This window comes from Chrysemys picta, chromosome 2 (assembly GCF_011386835.1).
Source record: "Chrysemys picta bellii isolate R12L10 chromosome 2, ASM1138683v2, whole genome shotgun sequence".
Classification (NCBI taxonomy): domain Eukaryota; kingdom Metazoa; phylum Chordata; order Testudines; family Emydidae; genus Chrysemys; species Chrysemys picta.
The window spans coordinates 2,089,485-2,111,225 of NC_088792.1; the positions used below are offsets into that span (position 1 = coordinate 2,089,485).

At 63.2% G+C, this 21,741-nt stretch overlaps 1 protein-coding gene across 1 annotated transcript in view; it reads right to left on the reverse strand.

The window, feature by feature from the left end:
* The window catches only part of LOC101930988 (SCO-spondin), a 121,619-nt gene extending 102,610 nt beyond the window's left edge, over nucleotides 1-19,009 (reverse strand). Inside the window, 17 exon segments of the mRNA XM_065582380.1 lie at nucleotides 1,643-1,892; nucleotides 2,613-2,778; nucleotides 3,142-3,363; nucleotides 3,659-3,831; nucleotides 6,835-6,961; nucleotides 7,662-7,800; nucleotides 8,540-8,780; nucleotides 9,325-9,487; nucleotides 9,586-9,714; nucleotides 10,668-10,753; nucleotides 11,445-11,603; nucleotides 12,172-12,274; nucleotides 13,934-14,178; nucleotides 14,661-14,831; nucleotides 16,149-16,231; nucleotides 17,878-18,072; nucleotides 18,906-19,009. Coding sequence (XP_065438452.1) covers nucleotides 1,643-1,892; nucleotides 2,613-2,778; nucleotides 3,142-3,363; nucleotides 3,659-3,831; nucleotides 6,835-6,961; nucleotides 7,662-7,800; nucleotides 8,540-8,780; nucleotides 9,325-9,487; nucleotides 9,586-9,714; nucleotides 10,668-10,753; nucleotides 11,445-11,603; nucleotides 12,172-12,274; nucleotides 13,934-14,178; nucleotides 14,661-14,831; nucleotides 16,149-16,231; nucleotides 17,878-18,072; nucleotides 18,906-19,009 — 2,756 coding nt within the window.
* Nucleotides 19,010-21,741: the final 2,732 nt, after the last annotated feature.

Consider the following 21,741-nt stretch of genomic DNA (forward strand, 5'->3'; position numbering starts at 1 on the left):
AGGACTTGACTGAGGGGTCCTGGTTGTACCTACAAGCTCTGCTGTAGCCTGCGTTCCTACTGTCCAATGAACCTTCCGTGTTACTGGCTGGCTGAGAGTCCCGGGGGATCCCAGATAGGGGTGCAGGGCCCTGACTCCCCCACTCTCCGTGACAGCTGGTGAGATCCCAGTCACAGGCTGGCAGAAGGGCCCAGCCAGGCAGCTGCCAGGCTCCCTGGACTCCCCTGCCGGGGGTTGGGGTTCCCTGCTGTGTGCACCCCCCGGGGCCAGGCCCCTCCCGGAGCGTGGTGGACGGTCTGTGGCTGAGGCCAGGTGTAGGGCGAGAGCCGGCGTCATGTGGCAGAGACATTCAATGAAATCAACCTATCCTGTGGTGCCATCAGAAACAGGCCATAGGGTGATTTCATCAGACATCTCCTACCACCACCTCACCCAATCTGAGGGGAGAGAGCAGGGCGCCCCCCATCCCCCCAATCACGGCTCTCCTGCCCTCCTCTCCCCACACGGTGCACGGGGACCATTCCTTCCTCCCCCCAGCTGGGGAGCAGCTCCGGCCCCGACACACGAGGGCTGCCGCCCTGGGAACACTGGCCCAGCGCATCCCTGCGGGCCTCTCTCTCAGCAAGCTCTAACCCAGCTCTGAATGCCGCTAAGTCCTCGCCCTTCGCCGGATCCTGTGGCAGTGAGTTCCGCATGTGCACACGCTATGACTAGCCTGCAGGGGCCAGGTTCTCCCACGGCAGGATACAAGCAGCCCCCAGGGATGGCAGCAGGAGTTACTCCTATCCTGAGGGGGAAGGATCGGGCCCCAGAGGCACCGGCATGGCTCCTTGCAATAGCAGCTGCAGGCGGTTTGGGTTCCTCTCCCCCCACCCCTGAGCACCGGCGGCAGCCCTGCCCACAGGGGTCCCGTCTAGGGGCAGAGGGAAGGGCAGGCCCTCGGCCCTGTCTGCCTGTGCTCTCTGCTGGGGCAGTTCGAGCCTGCTGTGCTGGAGGGTTTTCCCACAGGGACCACCGGACAGCAAGTTACAGTCTGACTTGGGCCGGTGTGCCATTCCCGCCCCCCTGAGCCAGCCAGTCCCTGCCCTGGGGCTGGATGGGAACCGGTGCCCCCTAGCAGGGAAAGGCCCCATGTCCTATTCCCCACCCCCCTGAGCCAGCCAGTCAGTCCCTGCCCTGGGGCTGGATGGGAACCGGTGCCCCCTAGCAGGGAAAGGCCCCATGTCCCATTCCCCGCCCCCCTGAGCCAGTTCCTGCCCTGGGGCCGGATGGGAGCCAGCGCCCCCTAGCGGGGAAAGGCCCCATGTCCCATTCCCCACCCCCCTGAACCAGTCCCTGCCCTGGGGCCGGATGGGAGCCAGCGCCCCCCAGCAGGGAAAGGCCCCGTGTCCCATTCCCCGCCCCCCTGAGCCAGCCAGTCTCCACGTCCCGCTCGGGGCTGGGTGCTGGTGGGACTGGGCTGCTGGCAGCCGCAAGACGTCTCTCCCCTGGCACTGACTCGGTGGCGCAGAGCCACGGGCCGTGCTGGGGAGCTGGGCCCATAGCCTTCCCCACCAGCTCGGCGGGAGGTGCTGGGGCAGGCGGCTCCGCGGTGCGGCCCCCTCCATGCCCAGCGCAGTGGGGAGGGGGCAGGGCTACGCACCAGGCATTGCAGCTCCGGTGGATTGTGCTGCCGGGCGGGTAGGTCTCCCCCCCGTGCTCGCAGGGGCACATGCCCGGCGGGACGCACTGCCCGCTGTCGTCCAGCACCAGTCCCTCGGGGCAGGTACAGCCGGCCACGCACAGCGCCAGGGCCTGGCAGGAGCTGGCCTCCCCCAGGCGCAGCTCGGCACAGCTCTTCCTGCAGGGGGCGCTGCACTCCTGGTAGACCTGCCCCCCGCTGCACGGCACCGCTGTGGGGAGAGGGAGAGGGGGGCAGGGGCCTTAGTGCAGGAACCTCCAACTTCCTCACAGAGAGACCTGCCCCGTTCCCCAACCCCAATCCTCCAGAGCCCATCCCCCGTCCATCCCCTCCCCCGCCCCTTCTCCAGCGCCCATCCCCCACCCCATCTCCAGTGCCCATCCCTTCCCCCGCCCCATCTCCAGCGCCCATCCCCCACTCATCCCTTCCCCCGACCCTTCTCCAGAGCCCATCCCCCAGTCATCCCTTCCCCCGACCCTTCTCCAGAGCCCACCCCTTCTCCAGCGCCCATCCCCCACCCCATCTCCAGTGCCCATCCCTTCCCCTGCCCCTTCTCCAGTGCCCATCCCCCACTCATCCCTTCCCCTGCCCCTTCTCCAGTGCCCATCCCCCACTCATCCCTTCCCCTGCCCCTTCTCCAGCACTCATCCCCCACCCCATCTCCAGCACTCATCCCCCACCCCATCTCCAGCACTCATCCCCCACCCCACCTCCAGTGGCCATCCCTTCCCCCGACCCTTCTCCAGTGCCCATCCCCCACCCATCCCCTTCTCCTGAGCCCATCCCCCAGCTCTGTCTGTTCTTCAGTGCCAGCCCCCTGCCCATTCCCCATAACCCAGCCCCATCCTCCGTCCGTGTTGCCCCGGTTAGGCTGTCCCACCCAGCCAGGCAGGGCTCCCCTCCCCAGACACGCGCCCAGGCCGTCACCCACCGCAGAAGGTCTGGTTCCTCCAGGGCACCGGCGTCCCCTCCTGGGCGCACTGCCTGGCGTAGGCGGCCAGGGCGCTGCACAGACAGTCCCCGCCGGCCGCGCAGCCGCACACGTCGTAGAGGCAGAGCTGGTAGTAGGGCTCCCGCTCCACCAGGTCGTGGCAGGGCTGTGGGACAGGGCAGGGGGTGCGTCACCCAGGGGCTCGGAGCAGCCACCCGGGCTCCAGGCCCTTCCATTGCGGGGGCCTCTGCTGGGGGCAGAGCACGAGGGGGCACTTCAGAAACCAGCCCCACAGATGCACGGGCACACGGACAGCGCATGTGCGAACAGCCACACGTGGAGAGGGCCAGTCCCGTGACACGTGACACACGTGACACAGACATGGGGTGACCAGGGTTCCTCAGGGCAGACACACCCCAGACAGGCCCACACCCGTGCCAGAGGCACACGGCGAACACTCCTGGATCCGCACCCCCCCAGATCCGGTGCCCGGCACCGCGGTCTCAGGGGTTCCGCCGGGGGGGGGTACCTGAAAGGCCGAGCCGTGCAGGACGGCGCAGGCGACCTCGGCGAACTCCCTGTGCTGGGCGTAGGTGCCGCAGGGGTCGAAGGCGAAGGAGCCGAGCGTGGGGCACTCGCTCGACGCCCGGAACTTGTTTGCGAAGGCGGCGACGCTGGGCTCCACGTCCCCGGCGGGGGTGGTGAACTCGTCCTGCTGGTTCCAGTTGTAGGTGCCGCACAGGCCTCGCACCTGCCGGGGGAGGGGGGTGAGGGTGCCAGCCCAGAACCCCAAGGGGCTGGGGGGCAGCCAGGGAGCTCCCCCTCCCCACATGCAGCAGGGAGGCCGGCTGGTGCCAGGCCTGCGGGGGGCTGTGGGGACGTGGACTCTTGTTCTGCCGGGCATGGGGCTAAGACCCACCACCTCCCTCACCCCGGGGTCTGCGATGCCAGTCACTGGAGACCGGGCCTGGGAGGCTTCGGGTCCCGCTCCCGGTACTCAGAGCCGTGGACTCTCCCGGGGGGCAGCAGGAGCGTGCTGGGCTCACCTTGCCGGCAAAGCCGGGCTGCAGGGTGATGTAGGCGGTGGGCAGCTCCAGCCCCCACAGCACATGGGCCCCGAAGGCCTGGAGCAGCAGGAAGGAGGACGAGGCCCGTCGGATGCTCAGGTCAGCGCTGGCAAAGGGCAGGGCCACCTCCTGCCCGTTCACGGCCACATCCCCTGCAGCAGGAAAGGGCCAGAGAGGAGATGGGAGAGGAGGGGGGCAAGGGAGAACTGGACAGAGAAAGAGGCCCCCGACCCCACTCCCTGACCCACCACCTGCCAGCTTCTCCCCCGCACCGCCCTGGGCAGATCAGAGCCAGCCCCACGCCAGCCAGCCCCCCCAACCTGAGGCCGGATTGGAGCCGGTGCCCCATTTCCTGCAATCCCCTGATCCCTCCAGGCTGCCCGTCTCTGCAAGGGGCTGCCACCCCAGTGATTTCCCTACACCCCCCTGAATTTCCCCAACACCCCCCAGTTTTGTGAACTAGTTACATGCCAATTTAGTGACTGTTAGGAAATTTGAATTGAAATTGAAACATTAATACACACTTTAAAAGCACATACAGTGTATGATCAAATACGTGTATCTGAAAAAGTATCATAGATTTGAAAAGTATGAGCATAGACTAGCTTCCTTCTACAGCTGTTGTTTTTATGACAATGTCGGTGCATTCATTCCGGTGACGTTGGCCAAATGATGATTTGTAAGCGAAGTCTAACTGACTCTCCCTGACAGCTAGTGATGAGCTGGGGCTGGGGGGAACGGCTTCAGGACCAGATTGTGTTTACATTCACACCTAATCTACCTACCCAGCAAACAGAGCTGTGTCGCCCAAGGGATAGATTTTGGCTGGGGTTGGGTTACAAATCACTTGAATGCGGGGAGGGGGGGGGGATGAAATGTTGTTGTTCGTATTGTCTGAGTAAAGGGCAGTAGAACTGTACTTAGCCTGTGCTGATTGAGGGCATCAAGAGAGAGGGTGGGGACCTGTCCCTCTCCACTGGTTAAAGACAGAGCTGTTGAGGCTCCATAGATAGTCTTTTGTTCTGTTAAGTGACCACTGCAGCTGAACTCACTGATAATCAGGGCTAAGTGCTTAGTCCTGCTGTGGGGACAGTGTTTCTGTGGAAGGGACGGCCCAGTCATCACTAGCAGCGAGGTTCTCCCCGCCCCGAGAGCTCAGCTGAAATCACTGAGAGCTGGTGAAACCTCAAGAGACCAACTCGCAGAGGTCACAGTGGCAGGTGGCAGCAGAAGGTGATGGCACAGGGCCACTGGCAACAGGGTGGTGGAGTGAACGGTGGCACAACAAACACAACAAACAGTGGCCAGAACGAACAGTGAGCAGCTGGAGGAACGAGCAAGGTGCCTTCTTGCCCCCCACCTGGGAGGTGAACTCACGTGACCTCTGAACTCTGAGTCTCCACTGACCAAGGACAACACCAGTGAGTGCGGTGCGGTGGAGGGAAAAGGGAGGGACACGTTAAATAAACATTTGATTGTTGGACTCTATTTTAGTGACTTTGCTCCAGAATGCTAGATTTGTGCCTGGGAATGGAAACTTATATAAATATGTTTCCTAGTAGGCCAAGATTTGTAAAATGCATTATTTGCCAAGGTTGTTATCTCACATCGTTGCTATCTTGAGAGGTCGTTATGTTGGGGAGTTTCTGTACTAAACATTTTAATTATTATAATTAATTTGTACATAAGAATGATCATACTGGGTCAGACCAATGGTCCATCTAGCCCAGTATCCTGTCTTCTGACAGTGGCCAATGCCAGGTGCTTCAGAGGGAATGAACAGAACAGGTGATCATCAAGTGATCCATCCCCTGTTGTCCATTTCCAGCTTCTGGCAAACAGGCTAGGGACACTCAGAGCATGGTGTTGCATCCCTCCCCATCCTGGCTAATAGCCACTGATGGACCTAGTCTCCAGGAATTTATCTAGTTCTTTTTTTAATCCTGTTATATTTTTGGTCTTCACAGCAAAGAGTTCCACGGGTTGACTTACGTTGTGTGAAGAAGTACTTCCTTTTGTTTTTTTTAAACCTGCTGCCTATTAATTTCATTGGGTGACTGCTAGTTCTTGTGTTATGTGAAGGAGTAAATAACACTTCCTTATTCACTTTCTTCACACCAGTCAAGATTTTATAGACTTCTATCATATCCCGCCTTAGTCATCTCTTTTCTAAGCTGAAAATTCCCAGTCATTTTAATCTCTCCTCCTGTTTCATACCCCTAATCATTTTAGTTGCCCATCTCTGTACCTTTTCCAAGTCCAATATATCTTTTTTGGGATGGGGTGACCACATCTGCACACACTGTTCAAGATGTGGGTGTACCATGGATTTATATAGAGGCAATATGATATTTTCGGTCTTATTATCTATCTCTTTCCTAATGATTCCCAACATTCTCTTCACTTTTTTGACTGCCGCTGCACATTGAGTGGATATTTTCAGAGAACTATCCACAATGACGCCAAGATCATTTTCTTCAGTGAGAACAGCTAATTTAGACCCATCATTGTATATGTATAGTTGGGATTATGTTTTCCAATGTGCATTACTTTGCATTTATCAACATTGAATTTCATCTGCCATTTTGTTGCCCAGTCACCCAGTTTTGTGAGGTCCCTTTGTAACTCTTCGCAGTCTGCCTGGGTCTTAACTATCTTCAGTAGTTTTGTATCATCTGCAAATTTTGCCACCTCACTGTTTACCCCTTTTTCCAGATCATTTATGAGTATGTTGAACAGTAATGGTCCCGGTACTGACCCCTCAGGGACACCACTATTTATCTCTCTCCATTCTGAAAACTGATCATTTATTCTTACCCTTTGTTTCCCATCTTTTAACCCGTTACTGATCCATGAGAGGATTTCCCTCTTATCCCATGAGGGCTTACTTTTCAAAAGACAATTTAAATTAAATACATTTTTTTTAAAATGTATATTTTTTTTAGAAATCTAGACCTGTTATGTGTTTTGGTGTAACTTGCATTATCCTTATGTTAAATTTGCATTATCCTAACAAAACATTTACTTTATTCATATCACTGTTATATATCCCATCGGCCCTGACACCCCCCCGTAAATTTGAACACCCCCCAATTTCAGTTCTTGGGGAAACCCCTGTGCCAGCCGCTCCCCCTGCCGGCGCAGCCCCAGCTGACCTGTGGTGCGGAGCCGGGCGGACGTCCTGTGCGCAGTCACCGTGAGGGCCCGGAGGCAGCTCACGGCCCCTTGGCTCCCACACGCCACCTTCTCCGCCGTGATCAGCAGCTTCCAGTCCACAAAGTCCTGCCAGGCAACGGTCCCCCAGCCTGTGAGGGCCAGCGACGCGCCCCCAGGGCGGCTCCCCAGCCCTTCCCTGCCACGCACCCCTGGCCGAGGGGGATGGGACCTGCCTGCCGCTCTCGAGGGCACTGCGTGGGCTGGGCTGTGGGCGAGGGGCTCTGCACTGGTTTGTTATTAGAGGGTCTCTCCAGAGCTGCACCAACACTGAGTGGCCAGGCTCCGCATGCCTTGGGATTCACTTCCTGCCCAGCACACCGGGCACTCCCTGCGTGGCTCCGCAGCCCCACGGCAGCTCCCAGGGCTCCAGATCCCCCCTCCCCCTGGCAGCCTGGCTCCCCAGCCCCATGATAGCTCCCAGGGCACCAGATCACCCCTCACCCTCACCCCCAGGTTCCACGGCAGCTCCCAGGGCACCAGATCCCCCTCCCCCAGGCCCCACGGCAGCTCCCCGGGCACCAGATTCCTCCCTCCCCCAGCAGCCTGGCCCCCCAGGTCCCACGGCAGCTCCCAGGGCACCAGATCCCCCTCCCCCAGGCCCCACGGCAGCTCCCCGGGCACCAGATTCCTCCCTCCTCCAGCAGCCTGGCCCCCCAGGTCCCACGGCAGCTCCCCGGGCACCAGATCCCCCTCCCCTGGCTCCCCAGGCCCCACGGCAGCTCCCCAGGCACCAGATCCCCCCTCCCCCGGCAGCCTGGCCCCTCACCTGCACCAGGATGTACTCGCAGACGCCGTGGAAGGAGTAGCGCTTCTGGTCGAAGGTCACGTAGTGCGGGTCCCCGATCACAGCACACTCGGCCGAGCACTTGTCCTGTGAGCAGTGCCAGCGCCCACCCTGGCACGTGCTGCAGGGACAGGGGTGAGAGAGGGGCACAGGGTCACCATGGCTGGCTGGGCCCCCTGCCGTACGCTGGGCCACGGCATGCACTCTGGGACATTGCTGCTGGTGCCTGGGCCCGCTGGACAGGGACGGGGGCATCTCCAGGAGGGAACTCTCCAGCCTGGTGTGGCTCAGCCTGGGCTCCCACCCAGGGGTCCCCAGCAGCTCCCGGGGTGTCATGTTCCAGCTGCCACCCGTCTCTCTGGTTCCACTCAAGTAGCTTTGCTCAGTCACTGCCCCCCCCCCCCCCGGGGCTGATTCTCCGTGGGTCTCCTCTGCAGCTCACGGGCGGTACCCCACAGGAGCTGGGGACATACCCGGGGTGTCGCTGTATGGGAAAGTGGGGTGCAGCTGCCTGGGCGAGGGAGAAGGGCCCCCAGTGATTCCCCAGGAGGTGGGGTCTCCCCACACAATGCTGTCCTCCCCTCGGGCGGGGTGGGACCTTGGGCTGGCTGAGCTGTGAGACGGGGCCTCCGCCCCGCTCCATCACTGAGGGGCCCGCGGAGCCCGGGCCGTCCCCGCAGATCGCCACACTCCAGCCTGGCACGGGACGGCGCCAGCAGCTGCCCCAGGCAGAGCAGAGACGAGCCCACCTTGGCAGTGCAGGGCAGGGGCTCAGGCTGGCTGGGGGTTACCCAGGGGCTGCCCCTCCCCGGTGCCCACACTAGTGCCCAGCTGGCAGAGGGGATGGGGGTGTTCCTCACCACTGGTTGCACCGCTGCCGGATGCTCTGCCCCGGGGCGTACTTCTGGCGACGGTGGTAGCAGGGGCAGTCGCCCTCAGGGACGCAGGCCCCCCCCTCCAGGTAGAGGCCCGGCGGGCACTCGCAGCCACTCACGCACTCGTCCCGGCAGTGCCCCTCCTCGCCGGTGCCCACGGCGGCACAACTGGCCGGGCACGAGGACACGCAGTCCGAGTACTGCTTCCCCTGGCCACACTGCTTCTCTGCGGGGCAGACACACGGCACCTCAGGCCCGGGCTGGCAGTGCCCCCTCTGCCGGGCAGCTGGGCGCGGGCTCCCAGGGAGCACGTCTGCCCTGTCGCCCACGTCAGAGGAGCACATGTGGGGAGACGCCAGGAGAGCCCCGGGGGGCTGCTGCTCCCCACACGCAGGCTGCAATGCCAGAGTGAGAGGAGCTGCTCCCCGCTGACGGGGTAGTGGGTCTCTTACCCATGGGCCTCGCCACGAGAGGGCAGCCCCATTCCCTGCCTCCTACACACGCACCAGGCCCTTCCAGCCCAGGGCGTTCACGGGTGGGCAGCCTGGGCGGCTGAGCGTCTCCTGAGCATGCAGGGGGTGAACCTGGGCGTGAGGGTGTGGGTATGTGGGGACCCAGGGCTGGATCGGACCAAGGTGCGAGGGGAGGGCGTGGGGTCTGTGGCAGGTGGCATGCGTGAGGGCGGGGGGCAGAGCGGGGGGGAAGGGGTCCGTGGTGCCGGAGTGGGCCCGGCAGTGGAGTTGCCCGCCGGGGAGCGCACTGGCCCCTACCGCAGAACCCGGGCCTCCGCCAGTCGATGTAGACGTGCTGCTGGGCGCAGTCGCGGGCATAGCTGGCAAAGGTGGCACAGACGGCCTCCCGCCGCCCGGCCCCCGCGTCCCCATGCTGGCAGGACGCGTACATGCAGGCCTCGTAGAATCCGCCCGGGTCCACCTGCCGGGAGAGAGGCCGCGTCAGCGAGTGCCAGGGGGCACAGGAGGCGTCTGTGCCCCCGGCTGCCCGCCGGGGGGTGGGTACTGCCGTCCCCTGACCTCAGAGTGGCACTGGCTGAAGGGGCTGGCCAGCAGCTTCCGGCACACGGCCTCCGCCTCCTGCCTCACGGCGCTGGCCTCCGCGACGTCACAGCTGTGTCCCGCCTCTGCCGCGTCCTGGCACGGGAGCTGCACCCGGGCAGAGCAGAAACCCCATCAGTGCCAGAGCACCCCCAGCCCCAGCCATCAGCCCAGCGCCCCCCGGAGCCGCATGGGAGGAGCACCCCCAGCTCCAGCCATCAGCCCAGCGCCCCCCGGAGCCGCATGGGAGGAGCACCCCCAGCCCCAGCCATCAGCCCAGCGCCCCCCGGAGCCGCATGGGAGGAGCACCCCCAGCCCCAGCCATCAGCCCAGCGCCCCCCGGAGCCGCATGGGAGGAGCACCCCCAGCCATCAGCCCAGCGCCCCCCGGAGCCGCATGGGAGGAGCACCCCCAGCCTCGGCCATCAGCCCAGCGCCCCCCAGAGCGGCACGGCGGGGCACCCCCAGCCTCGGCCATCAGCCCAGCGCCCCCCAGAGCCGCACAGGGGGAGCACCCCCAGCCATCAGCCCAACGCCTCCCAGAGCCACACGGGGGGGCACCCCCAGCCTCAGCCATCAGCCCAGTGCCCCCTAGAGCTGCACGGCGTGGAGCACCCCCAGCCTCAGCCATCAGCCCAGCGCCCCCCAGAGCCGCATGGGGAGAGCACCCCAGCCTCGGCCATCAGCCCAACGCCCCCCAGAGCCACATGGGGGGGAGCACCCCCAGCCCCAGCCATCAGCCCAGCGTCCCCTAGAGCTGCATGGTGGGGAGCACCCCCATCCTCAGCCCAGCGCCCCCCAGAGCCGCACGGGGGAGCCCCCCCAGCTCACCCCATGCAGCCCCCGGGCACTCCCCCTTCTGAGCACGCATTGCTCCTGTGCGGGAGAAGCATCTCCACCGGCCGCCGCAAACACCGCAGCTTGGGCTGCTCCTGCCAGGGTCAGGAACACGCTGCACGGGGGCAAAGGGCTCTGGGCACTAGCGGAGCCCCGGGGGGTGTCACGCCTTCCCCCTCCCTCTGAGCCGTGGGAGAGGACGGCAGCAGGGCCCCTCCCCAGTACCTCTGGGCTGGCATCCGGAACCTTCCAGGAATTCCCGAAGCTGGCGGCGAAGGTGGCCACATCCCCTCCTGCCCGCAGGAAGTCATCTGCAAGCAAAACAGGTGCTGGGATGTGGGGAGAGGAAACCGCCCCTGCTGGTGGGTGGGCATGAGAAGGGGGACACCCCCGCTGCCAGACCTCCAGCCTCAGTTCTCACCCCACGCTCACCAGCCCAAGCGGGGAACAGGCTCTGGTGTCCACTCCCTGCTCTGCCCCAGGGGAGACGCACGGGCAGTGGGAGGGCTTGTTTGGGGGGCACTGTCACCAAGACACAGGCAGGCCCAGGAGAGAAGAGCCTCAGGGGTGCAAGGACCGTCCCGTCCCCTGGAGCGAGCTGGGGGCCCCTCACCCAGCAGGGCCGGAGGATGGCAGATTGGATCCTGCTGCACCAGGGCAGGGGCCCCGCTATGGGGATGCAGGGGACGGGAATGTCCCTTGCCCTAGCAGGGGGGCTGAGTGCTGTGAGGGAGACACACTCCCAGCAGGGCTAGCGAAGATGGAATTGTCTCGGGTACCCGGGGAAGGGCGTAGTCGGCAGAGAGCCCAGCCCCACGCGGTGAGCAGGGCGGGTTGGGGGCAGGGAGGAGTGAGCGAGATGGCAGCTCAGGGGCGGGCTGCAGTCGGCAGGGGCCCGGCCCCACACTCTGAGCAGGGTGGGTTGGGGGCAGTGCGCAGTAGGCAGGGGGTCCGGCCCCACGCTCTGAGCAGGGCGGGTTGCCTCCGCAGGTCTGCACTCACCGGCAGGGTCGTCATTGTACAGCCCGCAGAGCCCACGTGTAGTGCCCCGCAGCTCCCCGCTGACCGTCACATACACTGTGTCGCGCCCGTCAGACTTGACCCGCACGCCCAGGCCGCTCTCCACAAAGACAAAGTCACCAAGCCACCGGACACTGATCCCTGCGGCGGAAGAGTGCGGGGCAGCTCAGCAGAGCCACGGGCCTGGCTGCCGGCCGGGGCCCAGAGAGACGGGGCGGGTCTGAGCAATGGGCGCATGGGTTGCATGTCGGGGCCTCCCTACCAGGGAGATGGAGCCAGCGGTGGGATCATCTCCAGGAGGGGCTGGGAGCCCCAGGGCTGGTCTGGTCAGAGCCCTGGGTGATGGACTGTCGGGCTGCTCCCGCCCGGACATGGCCTAGGTGCTCTGTGTGTCCCTTAATTCCATCCCATTCCTCCTAACTTGCCCCATGGCCCTAGCAGTCCCCCCCTGGGGCCCATGCAGCCAGTCCCAGGCTCCCTGAGCCCTGCTAGACCTCTCCTCCCACCAGCTCTGCCCGGGCACTGGGCACAGGTGGACCCCAGTAGGTGTCAGGGGAGCTGAGCACCAAGCATCTGGAGACAGACAGGCCTGGGGAGAGCCCAGGGAGCCCAGGACATTGGGGTATCCAGGGCTCTGCCAGGCAGATGGGCAGATCAGAAGCCCCTGCGTGCCGCGTGCTGGCCCCATAGAGCTCTCTGTCCCCCTCACCGTCCTGCAGGAGCGGCTCCCCCTCCAGCACCTCAGCCCCGTTCACAGAGACGTTTCGGCCCTGCGCCACGACCAGGTCCAGCCCAAAGAGCATGCGCAGTGCCTGCGGGGGAGGCAGGGAGGAGTGAGCGAGATGGCAGCTCAGGGGCACGCAGAGCTAGTGGGGGACTGCGGAACATGGCCCGTGGCTTTAACAGCGTGGGGATGAGCCACTGGGACCAGCTTCCCCAGGCAGTGTGGGTCTCCATCCCTCGCTGGCTGCCCATCAGACTGGCTACTTCCCCGAGAGACGCTCTAGCCAGACACAAGCCGTGGGGCTCAGGCCAGGCAGACCTGTGAGGTCCTTCTGGCCTGAAGCTCTGCGGAGCAGGGGGGTAGGTGACCTCCACCAGCCCCTCCTCACCCGATCTGCTTTCCGGGTTCTCCCTGGCATCTCCCTCCACCCCCAGCCCGCTCTCGGTGCGTCTCTATCCCCTCCTCTGGCTCTCTCTCTCTGTGACGTTGCATCCATATGTTTTATGGAAACATGCTTATGAGGGTAAATATGATGTAACTGGAATATGCTTTATGCAAAAGGTCTCTTGTAAGGTATCATAACAAAGGTTGTAACCTACTGAATATATTCCTCCTATTTGTATGAATGTCTCATTCTTGTATCTGAAACTAGAAATATAAAGTTTAACTCTGGGGTCCTATTGTAATTATGCAAAGTGTGGGCCATTAATGGTGATTTAGAATCTTAATGGCTCCCATTAACCAGGACAATTGGTTGTAAATGGCTGTTTACTTGCAAGCCTTCCTGTGTATGTGTGGGCCAGCCCAGGAAGAATGGAGGCTGGGGCATCTCACAGGACATGTGACCATGTCACATGATGCTGGAATCCATCTTAAATCTGGTACTTTACCATTTAGAAGGAGGGGTGGGGACCCAGAGAGATAAAAGATTCCTGCCTTGGGCCAAAGCTATAAAAGGGGTGGAACAGAACAAAGGGGACTGCAGATATGAGAATTCCCCTAGTTACCACCTGAGCTGGAATAAGGACTGTACCAGGGGAAAGGATCGGGCCCAGACTAGGAAGGAGTCTAGTCTCTGAAAGAAGCTTATTGGAACATCTCTGAGAGTGAGATTTCCCTGTATTCAGTTTCTTGATGGATTAGGCTTAGACTTGCGTGTTTTGTTGTATTTTGCTTGGTAATTTACTTTGTTCTGTCTCTTATTACTTCAGACCACTTAAATCCTACTTTTATACTTAATGAAATCACGTTTGTTTATTAATTAACCCAGAGTAAGTGATTAAAACCTGGGAGAGCAAACAGTTGTGCATATCTGTCTATCAGTGATATAGAGGGCGAACAATTTATGAGTTTACCCTGTATAAGCTTTTTACAGAGTAAAACAGATTTATTTGGGGTTTGGATCCCATTGGGAACTGGGTGTCTGGGTGCTGGAGGCAGGTAACCTGCTAAGCTGTTTTCAGTTAAGCCTGTAGCTTTGGGGGTGTGGTCTGGACCCTGGGTCTGGGTTGTAGCAGGCTAGCGTGTCTGGCTCCACAAGGCAGGGTTCTGGAGTCCCAAACTAGCAGGGAAAATGGACTCAGAGGTAACTTCAGCACGTTGGGTGACAGTCCCAAGGGGGTCTCTGTGACCGAACCCGTCACATTCTTCCTTGCTCTTTTCTCACCTCCTCTCCCTTTCTTCCCGTCTCTCCCCACCCCCGCCTGAGGCCCTTGCTGTCCCAGAGGACCCCGGCGAGACCCCGTACCCGGTGGCAGTGCGGTGGTGTGCAGGTCCCGCTGCCGGAGATATCCACGGCCCAAGTGCCGTCAGAGGCAGCGGCTAGGCTGTAGGTGCAGTCCCCGTGGAAGTGGAAATGTTTCCCATCAAAGCTGCGGTAGTGGAAGCCAGCCCAGGTGACGCAGGTGGCGAAGAGGCGGTGGCGAGGCCTGGGCAGGCCCAGCAGAGCCGTGGGGGGCAAGGGCCGGAGGAGGAAGGGGGCCGGCAGGTCCCCTGCGGAAGAACAGGGGGACCAATCAGCCAGCGGGTACGTCCCGGTCCGGTGACACACACAGAACTCCAGAACCGGGACCCACTGTGAGCTGCCTTGGGGCGAGGAGAGACAGCATGGGCTGGGGGGCACCCAGTAACTGGCCTCTGGGAGACCTGGCGTGGGGGACTACGACTCGCCCCCCTGGGAGGGTCGGTCAGAGCTCAGCTGCCCAGGGCTGGGCAATAGACCATGCCAGGGGCACCCTGGGGTCACTCCTGAGGGTCTCTGCTGCCCGGGGGGGGTGAGGGTCTCGCTCCTCAGCACCCCTGTGGGGCAGGGAGCAAGGCATGCTGGGAGCAGCCCTCTCCCGGGGGCTGCCATGGCCCCACAGACTGGCTGGGTCGCCAGCGGCCAGGGGCACTGCCCCAGGTGGATGCAGCAGGGCCTGGCAATGGGAGGAGCACGCAGGGCAGTGCCCCTTGCCCCCGGAGCCAGCACTCACCTGGCAGGGGCAGGGCGGAGCAACTGAGGCAGAGATCGGAGGAGGTGTTCTTCCAGCTGCGGCCCCAGGGGCGCCCGCAGCACTCGGCCATGCTCAGCAGGGACAGGTTCCAGGTGCCCAGGCCGGCCTGGCACTGCCACGTGGAGAAGCAGAGCCCCGGGAAGCCCTCGCCTGGGGGAGAGCGACAGACACCGGTCAGGGGACAACGAGGCCAGGCCCCAGGCCCTGGGTCACGATCCATCGGGCCCCCGCTGTCCCCCAACGACCCCGGAGCCTCCCTACGTCTCCAAAGGACTCCGGTGGCGACAGAGATGTCAGAGCCCGGAGACGCTCCCCCTGCCTGTGGCACCTGGCGCGGCCTCAGGGCTCCCTCTGGGGGTGGGGCCGCATGGACGGGGGCTAATCACAACGGCGTTGTGCTGGGCCCGTTCCCAAGGGTGCAGGGCAGCTCAGCCCGTGGCTCCCTCACCCGGCCCCCGCCTGCTCCAACCCAACACCTTGTGCCCGGTTCCCCCCCAGAACCCGGCCCCCGCCTGCCCCAACCCAACGCCTTGTGCCCGGTTCCCCCCCCGAACCCGGCCCCCGCCTGCCCCAGCCCAACGCCTTGTGCCCGGTTCCCCCCCAGAACCCGGCCCCCGCCTGCCCCAGCCCAACGCCTTGTGCCCGGTTCCCCCCCAGAACCCGGCCCCCGCCTGCCCCAGCCCAACACCCTGTGCCCGGCTCCTGCCCTGACCCCAGCCCCCGCCTGCCCCAGCCCAACACCTTGTGCCCGGTTCCCCCCCAGAACCCGGCCCCCGCCTGCCCCAGCCCGACACCATGTGCCCACCCCCCCCCGAACCCGGCCCCCCGCCTGCCCCAGCCCGACTCCCTGTGCCCGGTTCCCCCCCTGACCCCAGCCCTTGCCTGCCCCAGCCCAACGCCTTGTGCCCATCCCCCCCCCAAACCCATCCCCCGCCTGCCCCAGCCCGACACCCTGTACCCAGCTCCCCTCCCTTAACCCAGCCCCCTCCTGCCCCAGCCCAACTCCCTGTGTCCGGCTCCCCCCTCCCCCTGAACCCAGCCCCCGCCCGCCCTAGCCCGACACCCTGTGCCCGGCTCCCCCTGAACCCAGCCCCCGCCTGCCCCAGCCCGACACCATGTGCCCATCTCACCACCCCGAACCCGGCCCCCGCCTGCCCCAGCCCGACACCCTGTGCCCGGTTCCCCCCCAGAACCCAGCCCCCGCCTGCCCCAGCCCAACACCCTGTGCCCATCTCACCACCCCGAACCCGGCCCCCACCTGCCCCAGCCCGACACCCTGTGCCCGGTTCCCCCCCAGAACCCAGCCCCCGCCTGCCCCAGCCCAACACCTTGTGCCCATCTCACCACCCCGAACCCAGCCCCCGCCTGCCCCAACCCAACACCCTGTGCCCAGCTCCCCCCACCCTGAACCTGGCCCCTGCCTGCCCCAGCCCAACGCGCTGGGCCCGGCTCTGGCAGGCTCCTCACCCTGGGTGCAGTGGGGCCCGCTCCAGCCCTCGCAGCAGGCTCGCACCGTGCGGTTCCACACCACGGGCCTCGTGTCCGGGGGCCTGGCGGGCACGGGAGAGACACGGTCAGAGACGTGGAGGGGCACAGAGATGGATGAGGGGACAGAGAGGGGTGAAGGCACATACATGGGGGGCACAGAGAGGGGCCGGGGGCACAGGGAGGGGGCACAGACATGGGGTGGGGGGCACAGAGAGGGCAGGGGCAGAGAGAAGAGATGGGAGGCACAGAAAGGAGACAGGGCACAGACAGGGGGTGGGGGCACAGACATGGGGGGCACAGAGAGGGCGGGGGCAGAGAGAAGAGATGGGGGCACAGAAAGGAGATGGGGGCACAGACATGGGGTGGGGGCACAGAGAGGGTGGGGGCAGAGAGAAGAGACGGGGGGCACAGAGAGGGGGTGGGGGCACAGACATGGGAAGGGGGCACAGAGAAGAGACGGGGTCACAGAGAGGGGAGATGCTGCGGGAGTCATGCCTGGGCTGAATCTCCCTTGGTTCCTGTGACGTTATGAGTGTAATATAATATTTCATTGGAAGGTGACAGGGCCAGAAAGAGTTAATTAACTCACCGACTGACCTGCCCCATGGCTGAACTGTAGAGACTGGTTAGGAAGATGTGTAAATGAATAGAGCTGTGAAATGCAAGTCTGCATTGTTAGAGGTAGAAGGGGAGATGTTTGCTCAGGGCTTGTGATGTCAGCAAACAAGTCTTGTCTATTGCTATAGCTTTAATTCAAAGATCAAAAAGGGAATATTAACATTTATGATGATACTTGAGGGAAATAGTATCATTGTCTCTATGTCTCTTTGAAGGTTGAGGTAACCTGTATCTGAACTGTTTAATGGATAAATTACCCAGTGCTAATTGCCAGGATGTTTGGGAGAAGGAGAGTTAGGCCTATTGTTTTCTCAGGCCAAAAGGCTGCTGGAAATGTAGAAGAACCCTGGGACACGATCCTGCTTCATCTCAGATCTGCTTTGGGTTTCCAGAGGGGGAAACCTTAAGCCACAAGGATTGAGATCCCCAGTCACTGACTGGAGTCACCCTGAATATGGACATTGGACTCTAACCTCTGGACTATTTCTAAAAGGACTTTTGGCAACTACAAGCTCATCTCTGCTATGTACCTGAACCTCAAGAATTGAATTCAAGTCTGTCTGTACATTGATCTTTTAACCAGCACTCTCTCTCTTTTCTTTTATAATACATTATAGCTTAGTGAATAAGAATTGGCTATAGCGTGTATTTTGGGTAAGATCTAAGTTATAATTGGACCTGGGTGTGTGGCTGATCCTTTGGGGTTGGAAGAACCTTTTCTTTTATATGATGAGATCAGATTTTCAGTAATCATCATCATATCTGACAGGTGTGTCTGGACGGAGGCCTGAGGCCGGGCACTTTAAGGGAACTGCGTTGGTTGGACTCTGAGTAACCAGTGAGGTAACACAGAAGCTGTTTTGGGCTGGTTGGTAAATCTAAGCATTGGAATAACCACCAGCGTTTGGGGTTTGTCTGCCCCGGTCTGTTTGCAGTTCACCCTGATTGAGTGACCTCAGCTGGCTCCCAAGGGCAGCACCGTCACAGTTCCTTGTTGGCCTCCCCGATCCCACCTCCCGCCAGCATTGCCTGCTCTGCCCCGCTGGCAGCTCCTGCTTGGCCTGCCCCCCCACTCACCCTGCCCACTCACTTGTAGATGTAGCACAGGGAGGTGGTGGGCCCGGCCTGGGCATAGTCCCCACCGTAGGCCTGGCGCATCCTGTGCTGGTCGATGCGCCAGCCCGCCAGGTTGTAGTGGTACATCTCCGCGCAGGGCACCGCCTGCTCACGCCGGGGGCTCACCACCTCCTCCTCCGTCACCCGCTCCGTCCTCTCGCACCAGCGCCTGCAACGGCACCGGCACCGGCATCCGAACGAGGAACGGGCCCGACCCCCGAACCGGAGCCCTGGACCCAGCTCCCCCAAACTGGAGCCCTGAACCCCCAAACCAGAGCCCTGGATCCCCGAACCACAACCCTGAACCCCCAAACCGGAGCCCTGGATCCCCGAACCACAACCCTGAACCCCCAATCCCCTAAACCAGGACGCTGGACCCAGCCTTTCTCACCCCGCCCCCAGGTTGCAACACCGGCCCTCAGGCGGCCAATTCTGACCAGGAGTCCCAGCGGATCCGGAGCCCCCCCCGTGCACCCCAGGCCTGCGCTGAGCCTGGCTCCCCTATCCCAGCTGTGCGGGGATCTGGCTTCCCAGCCTCCCCCCCGCCCCACTGGAGTCCCGGGGGAGGGGGGGCTGCCATGGGGTTACCAGACTGCCCCGCGAGCAGCGGAGGGTGAAGCGGGGGATGGGTGGGGGGAGGCTGTGAGGCATTGGGACTGGCTGGAGTCGGGGAGGGGGAGGAGCTCAGCTGAGGGGGGGAGCAGGGGCCCCCTAAACTAACCCTCACCCTGCCCCCGCCACTGCCTCACCCCGCTATCCTGAGGGATGCGAGAGGACTCACGCTTTTCCCATCCCCCCACTGACCCCGGCGCAGCGTGGACCTGCGGGGACCGGCCCCGGGGATCACAGGCAGGCAGGGCCGCTTGGGGGGCCACATCCCCATGCACTGGGGCGCAGCTCTGCTCCCTTCCGTGCAGGGGCCCTCCTGGTGCAGGGCCTGGGGGCGGGGGTGTAACAGCTCCGGTAGGAGCCCTGGGCCGGCTGCAGGAAACACGTCCTTACCCCTCAGCCAGCGCCGCCGGCACCCAGAGCGAGAGCCAGAGCAGCGTCCCCATCAGCTCCCCGGCGGGAGGGCAAAGGCCCCGGCCCCGAGCTGCGCCTGGCATGGCCCGCAGCCAGTCTCTCCGTCGCCGAGTGCAGCCTGGGGAGACAGAAAGGCTCACTGGGAGCGGGGGGGAGCACAGACCCCCCCCACTCTGCTGGGGCCGGCCGGGCCAACGTTCACAGCAAACCATCCAGCGGGGACCCCCCGAGCCTGGGCTCCACGGGGAGCGGAGACCCCCTGAGCCAGGCTGGGAATGGCCAGGGCTCTCCCAGTGCTGAGACCCGCCCTTCCCCACGAGCCAGGGTTTGTTACTCAGGGTTGGTCCAGCCCGTCACACCAAGGCATTTCAGCACGACCCCGTCAGAGCTATTCTCTGTGATTCGGGGGGTGCGGCTGGTCACAGGGGTGTTTTGCTCCCTGCCTGCAGCTGGAGCTTTTCCAGATGGAAGAAGGCACCAAAGAGCGGCCAGATGGCCAGGACACCTCCGCCCCAGCATGGCCAGCGTTCGCCCACCACAGCCGGGGGCGTTCACCTGCTGTGGCTGTTCTCACTAACACAGGCCTTGGCTACACACAGGACGCGGCAGCACTGTGAAACGCGAGTGTAGTCGCGCCGCTCTCTCGCAGCGCTGCAAGTACTGCACCTCTCCGAGGGGAATAGCTTGCAGTGCTCCCACCCAGGGTCGGCTCCAGGCACCAGGCACCCAAGCACATGCTTGGGGCGGCACCTGGTAAGGGGCGGCGGGGGGAGCGCGGTGCGGCATTCCGCGGGGGGGGGGGGGGCTCCGGCAGCGCGGCATTCGGCGGGTGGCGGCGTGGGGCGCGGCGCTCGGGGGGGGTTCTGGCGGCGCGGGGCGGGAGGGGTGGGCTCTGGCGGCGCGGGGTGCGGTGCTCGGGGGGGGTTCTGGCAGCGCTCGGTGGGAGGGGTGGGCTCTGGCGGCGCGGGGCTCGGGGGGGGGTTCTGGCGGCGCTCGGTGGGAGGGGTGGGCTCTGGCGGCGCGGGGCGCGGTGCTCGGGGTGGGGGTTCTGGCGGCGCTCGGTGGGAGGGGTGGGCTCTGGCGGCGCGGGGCGCGGTGCTCGGGGTGGGGGTTCCGGCGGCGTGGCGCTCGGCGGGGGGTGGGGCGGCGCTTTTTTTTGCTGCTTGGGGAAGCAAAAAAGTTAGAGCCGGCCCTGCTCCCACCCCGGTACTGCGGGAGGCCCCGCTGGCTCCCACCCAGCAGTGGAGAATGTTCCCCTCCCTCGAGGGGCTCCAGACTGGGACTTTCCCTGCCAGCACACCGTGGGCTATGGAAACATTGGCCCTTCTAGAGACACCAGACATAGTTAACCTTTGGAACCCACTGCCACAAGACTGTACTGAGGCCAAGAGCTTCGGTGGGTTCAAAGGATTTGACTAGACGCTCGTGTGAATAATGTCCACAGCTACGTTAGATAGCACAACGATTTAGAAAGGTTAGAAACCCTCCTGCCAACCCCTAAGTGCTATGGGGAGGCAGCAGCTTCTCCTAGGGGCAGGCTAGTCCAGAACTGTCGCCACACAGTGTTTTGCAGCTTCCTCTGACCGAGGCCCGAGGCAGGTGGATCCCTGCTCTGCCCCACGCTCACACCAGGGTAGGAAGTACCCGGGATGCCCACAGCCAGGCTGGGCAGGATGAGAGTGGAGGCTGCAGCGTGGGGAACTCACACATCTCACTTCAGAGGCTTTTAATTTAATGAATGGAGATATTCCATCTCCTAGAACTGGAAGGGACCCTGAAAGGTCATCGAGTCCAGCCCCCTGCCTTCACTAGCAGGACCAAGGACTGATTTTGCCCCAGATCCCCAAGTGGCCCCCTCAAGGATTGAACTCACAACCCTGGGTTTAGCAGGCCAATGCTCCAACCACTGAGCTATCCCTCCCCCCCAAGGGGTGGGAGCCGGGCAGGAATCTCCCCAGGATTTTCCACCCCTACCTGCTCTGAGCCCCCAGGATCCCCGTGCACCTGAAACCCCCTTACCTGAGTCTCCTGCAGTCCCAAAGCCCCAGCGCTCTCACCTGGGTCTGCCTTCCCCACAGCCGCTCCCTGCGCCTAGGGCCACATCCCTGGGTGACTCTTCCCCTCTGGAGTGGGGCGGCAGCAGCCCGGGGGAGGCTTTATATCCTGTCGGCTTAGCCGGACTCAAGCCAGCGGAGGAGCCCGGATTGGAGAATTCCCCGGGAAACACAGCTGCTCCGGCGTGGATTCGCTCTGCCCACTCAGACGGAAACCCCCCACCCCCACCCTCCCCATGGGCCACAGGGGGCCACGGTCTTCCAGCCCACACTTCGCAGGGGACACGTGGGGGGATGAGCCAAGGCCTGGCCGGCGGGTACGGAGCCCTGTGCCCCGCGGGTCTCTGGGCGGGGGGCACCTGCCGAGCTTGGCCGTGCCCTTACTGGGGACGGCCGGGAGCTGCCTGAAGGGTGTTTCCCCCGGGGGGGGGAAACGGTCCAGGGGAGCTCCAGGGGGAACAGAGACGAGGAATGGGATGGCCTGAGCCCCCAAAGTGATTCCCAGCCGGCCAACTGTCTCCAGGGTGCGGTGGGGGCCCCGTGCGTGACAGTCACTGGGCGCGGCCCCAGGGACCAGCCATGCCCTGGGCTTGGCAGAGGAGCCAGCTGGACCTAGGCGGTTCTCCGTCACTAACGGCTCCCGTTCTCCCCGCACACGTCTGGCAGCCTCCTTGGGCCTCGGTTGTAACCTGCCATGGCCACAGGTCCTGGGCTATGTGGGCCCCAGAGACTACGAGTCCCAGCATGCAAAGCTGCACCAC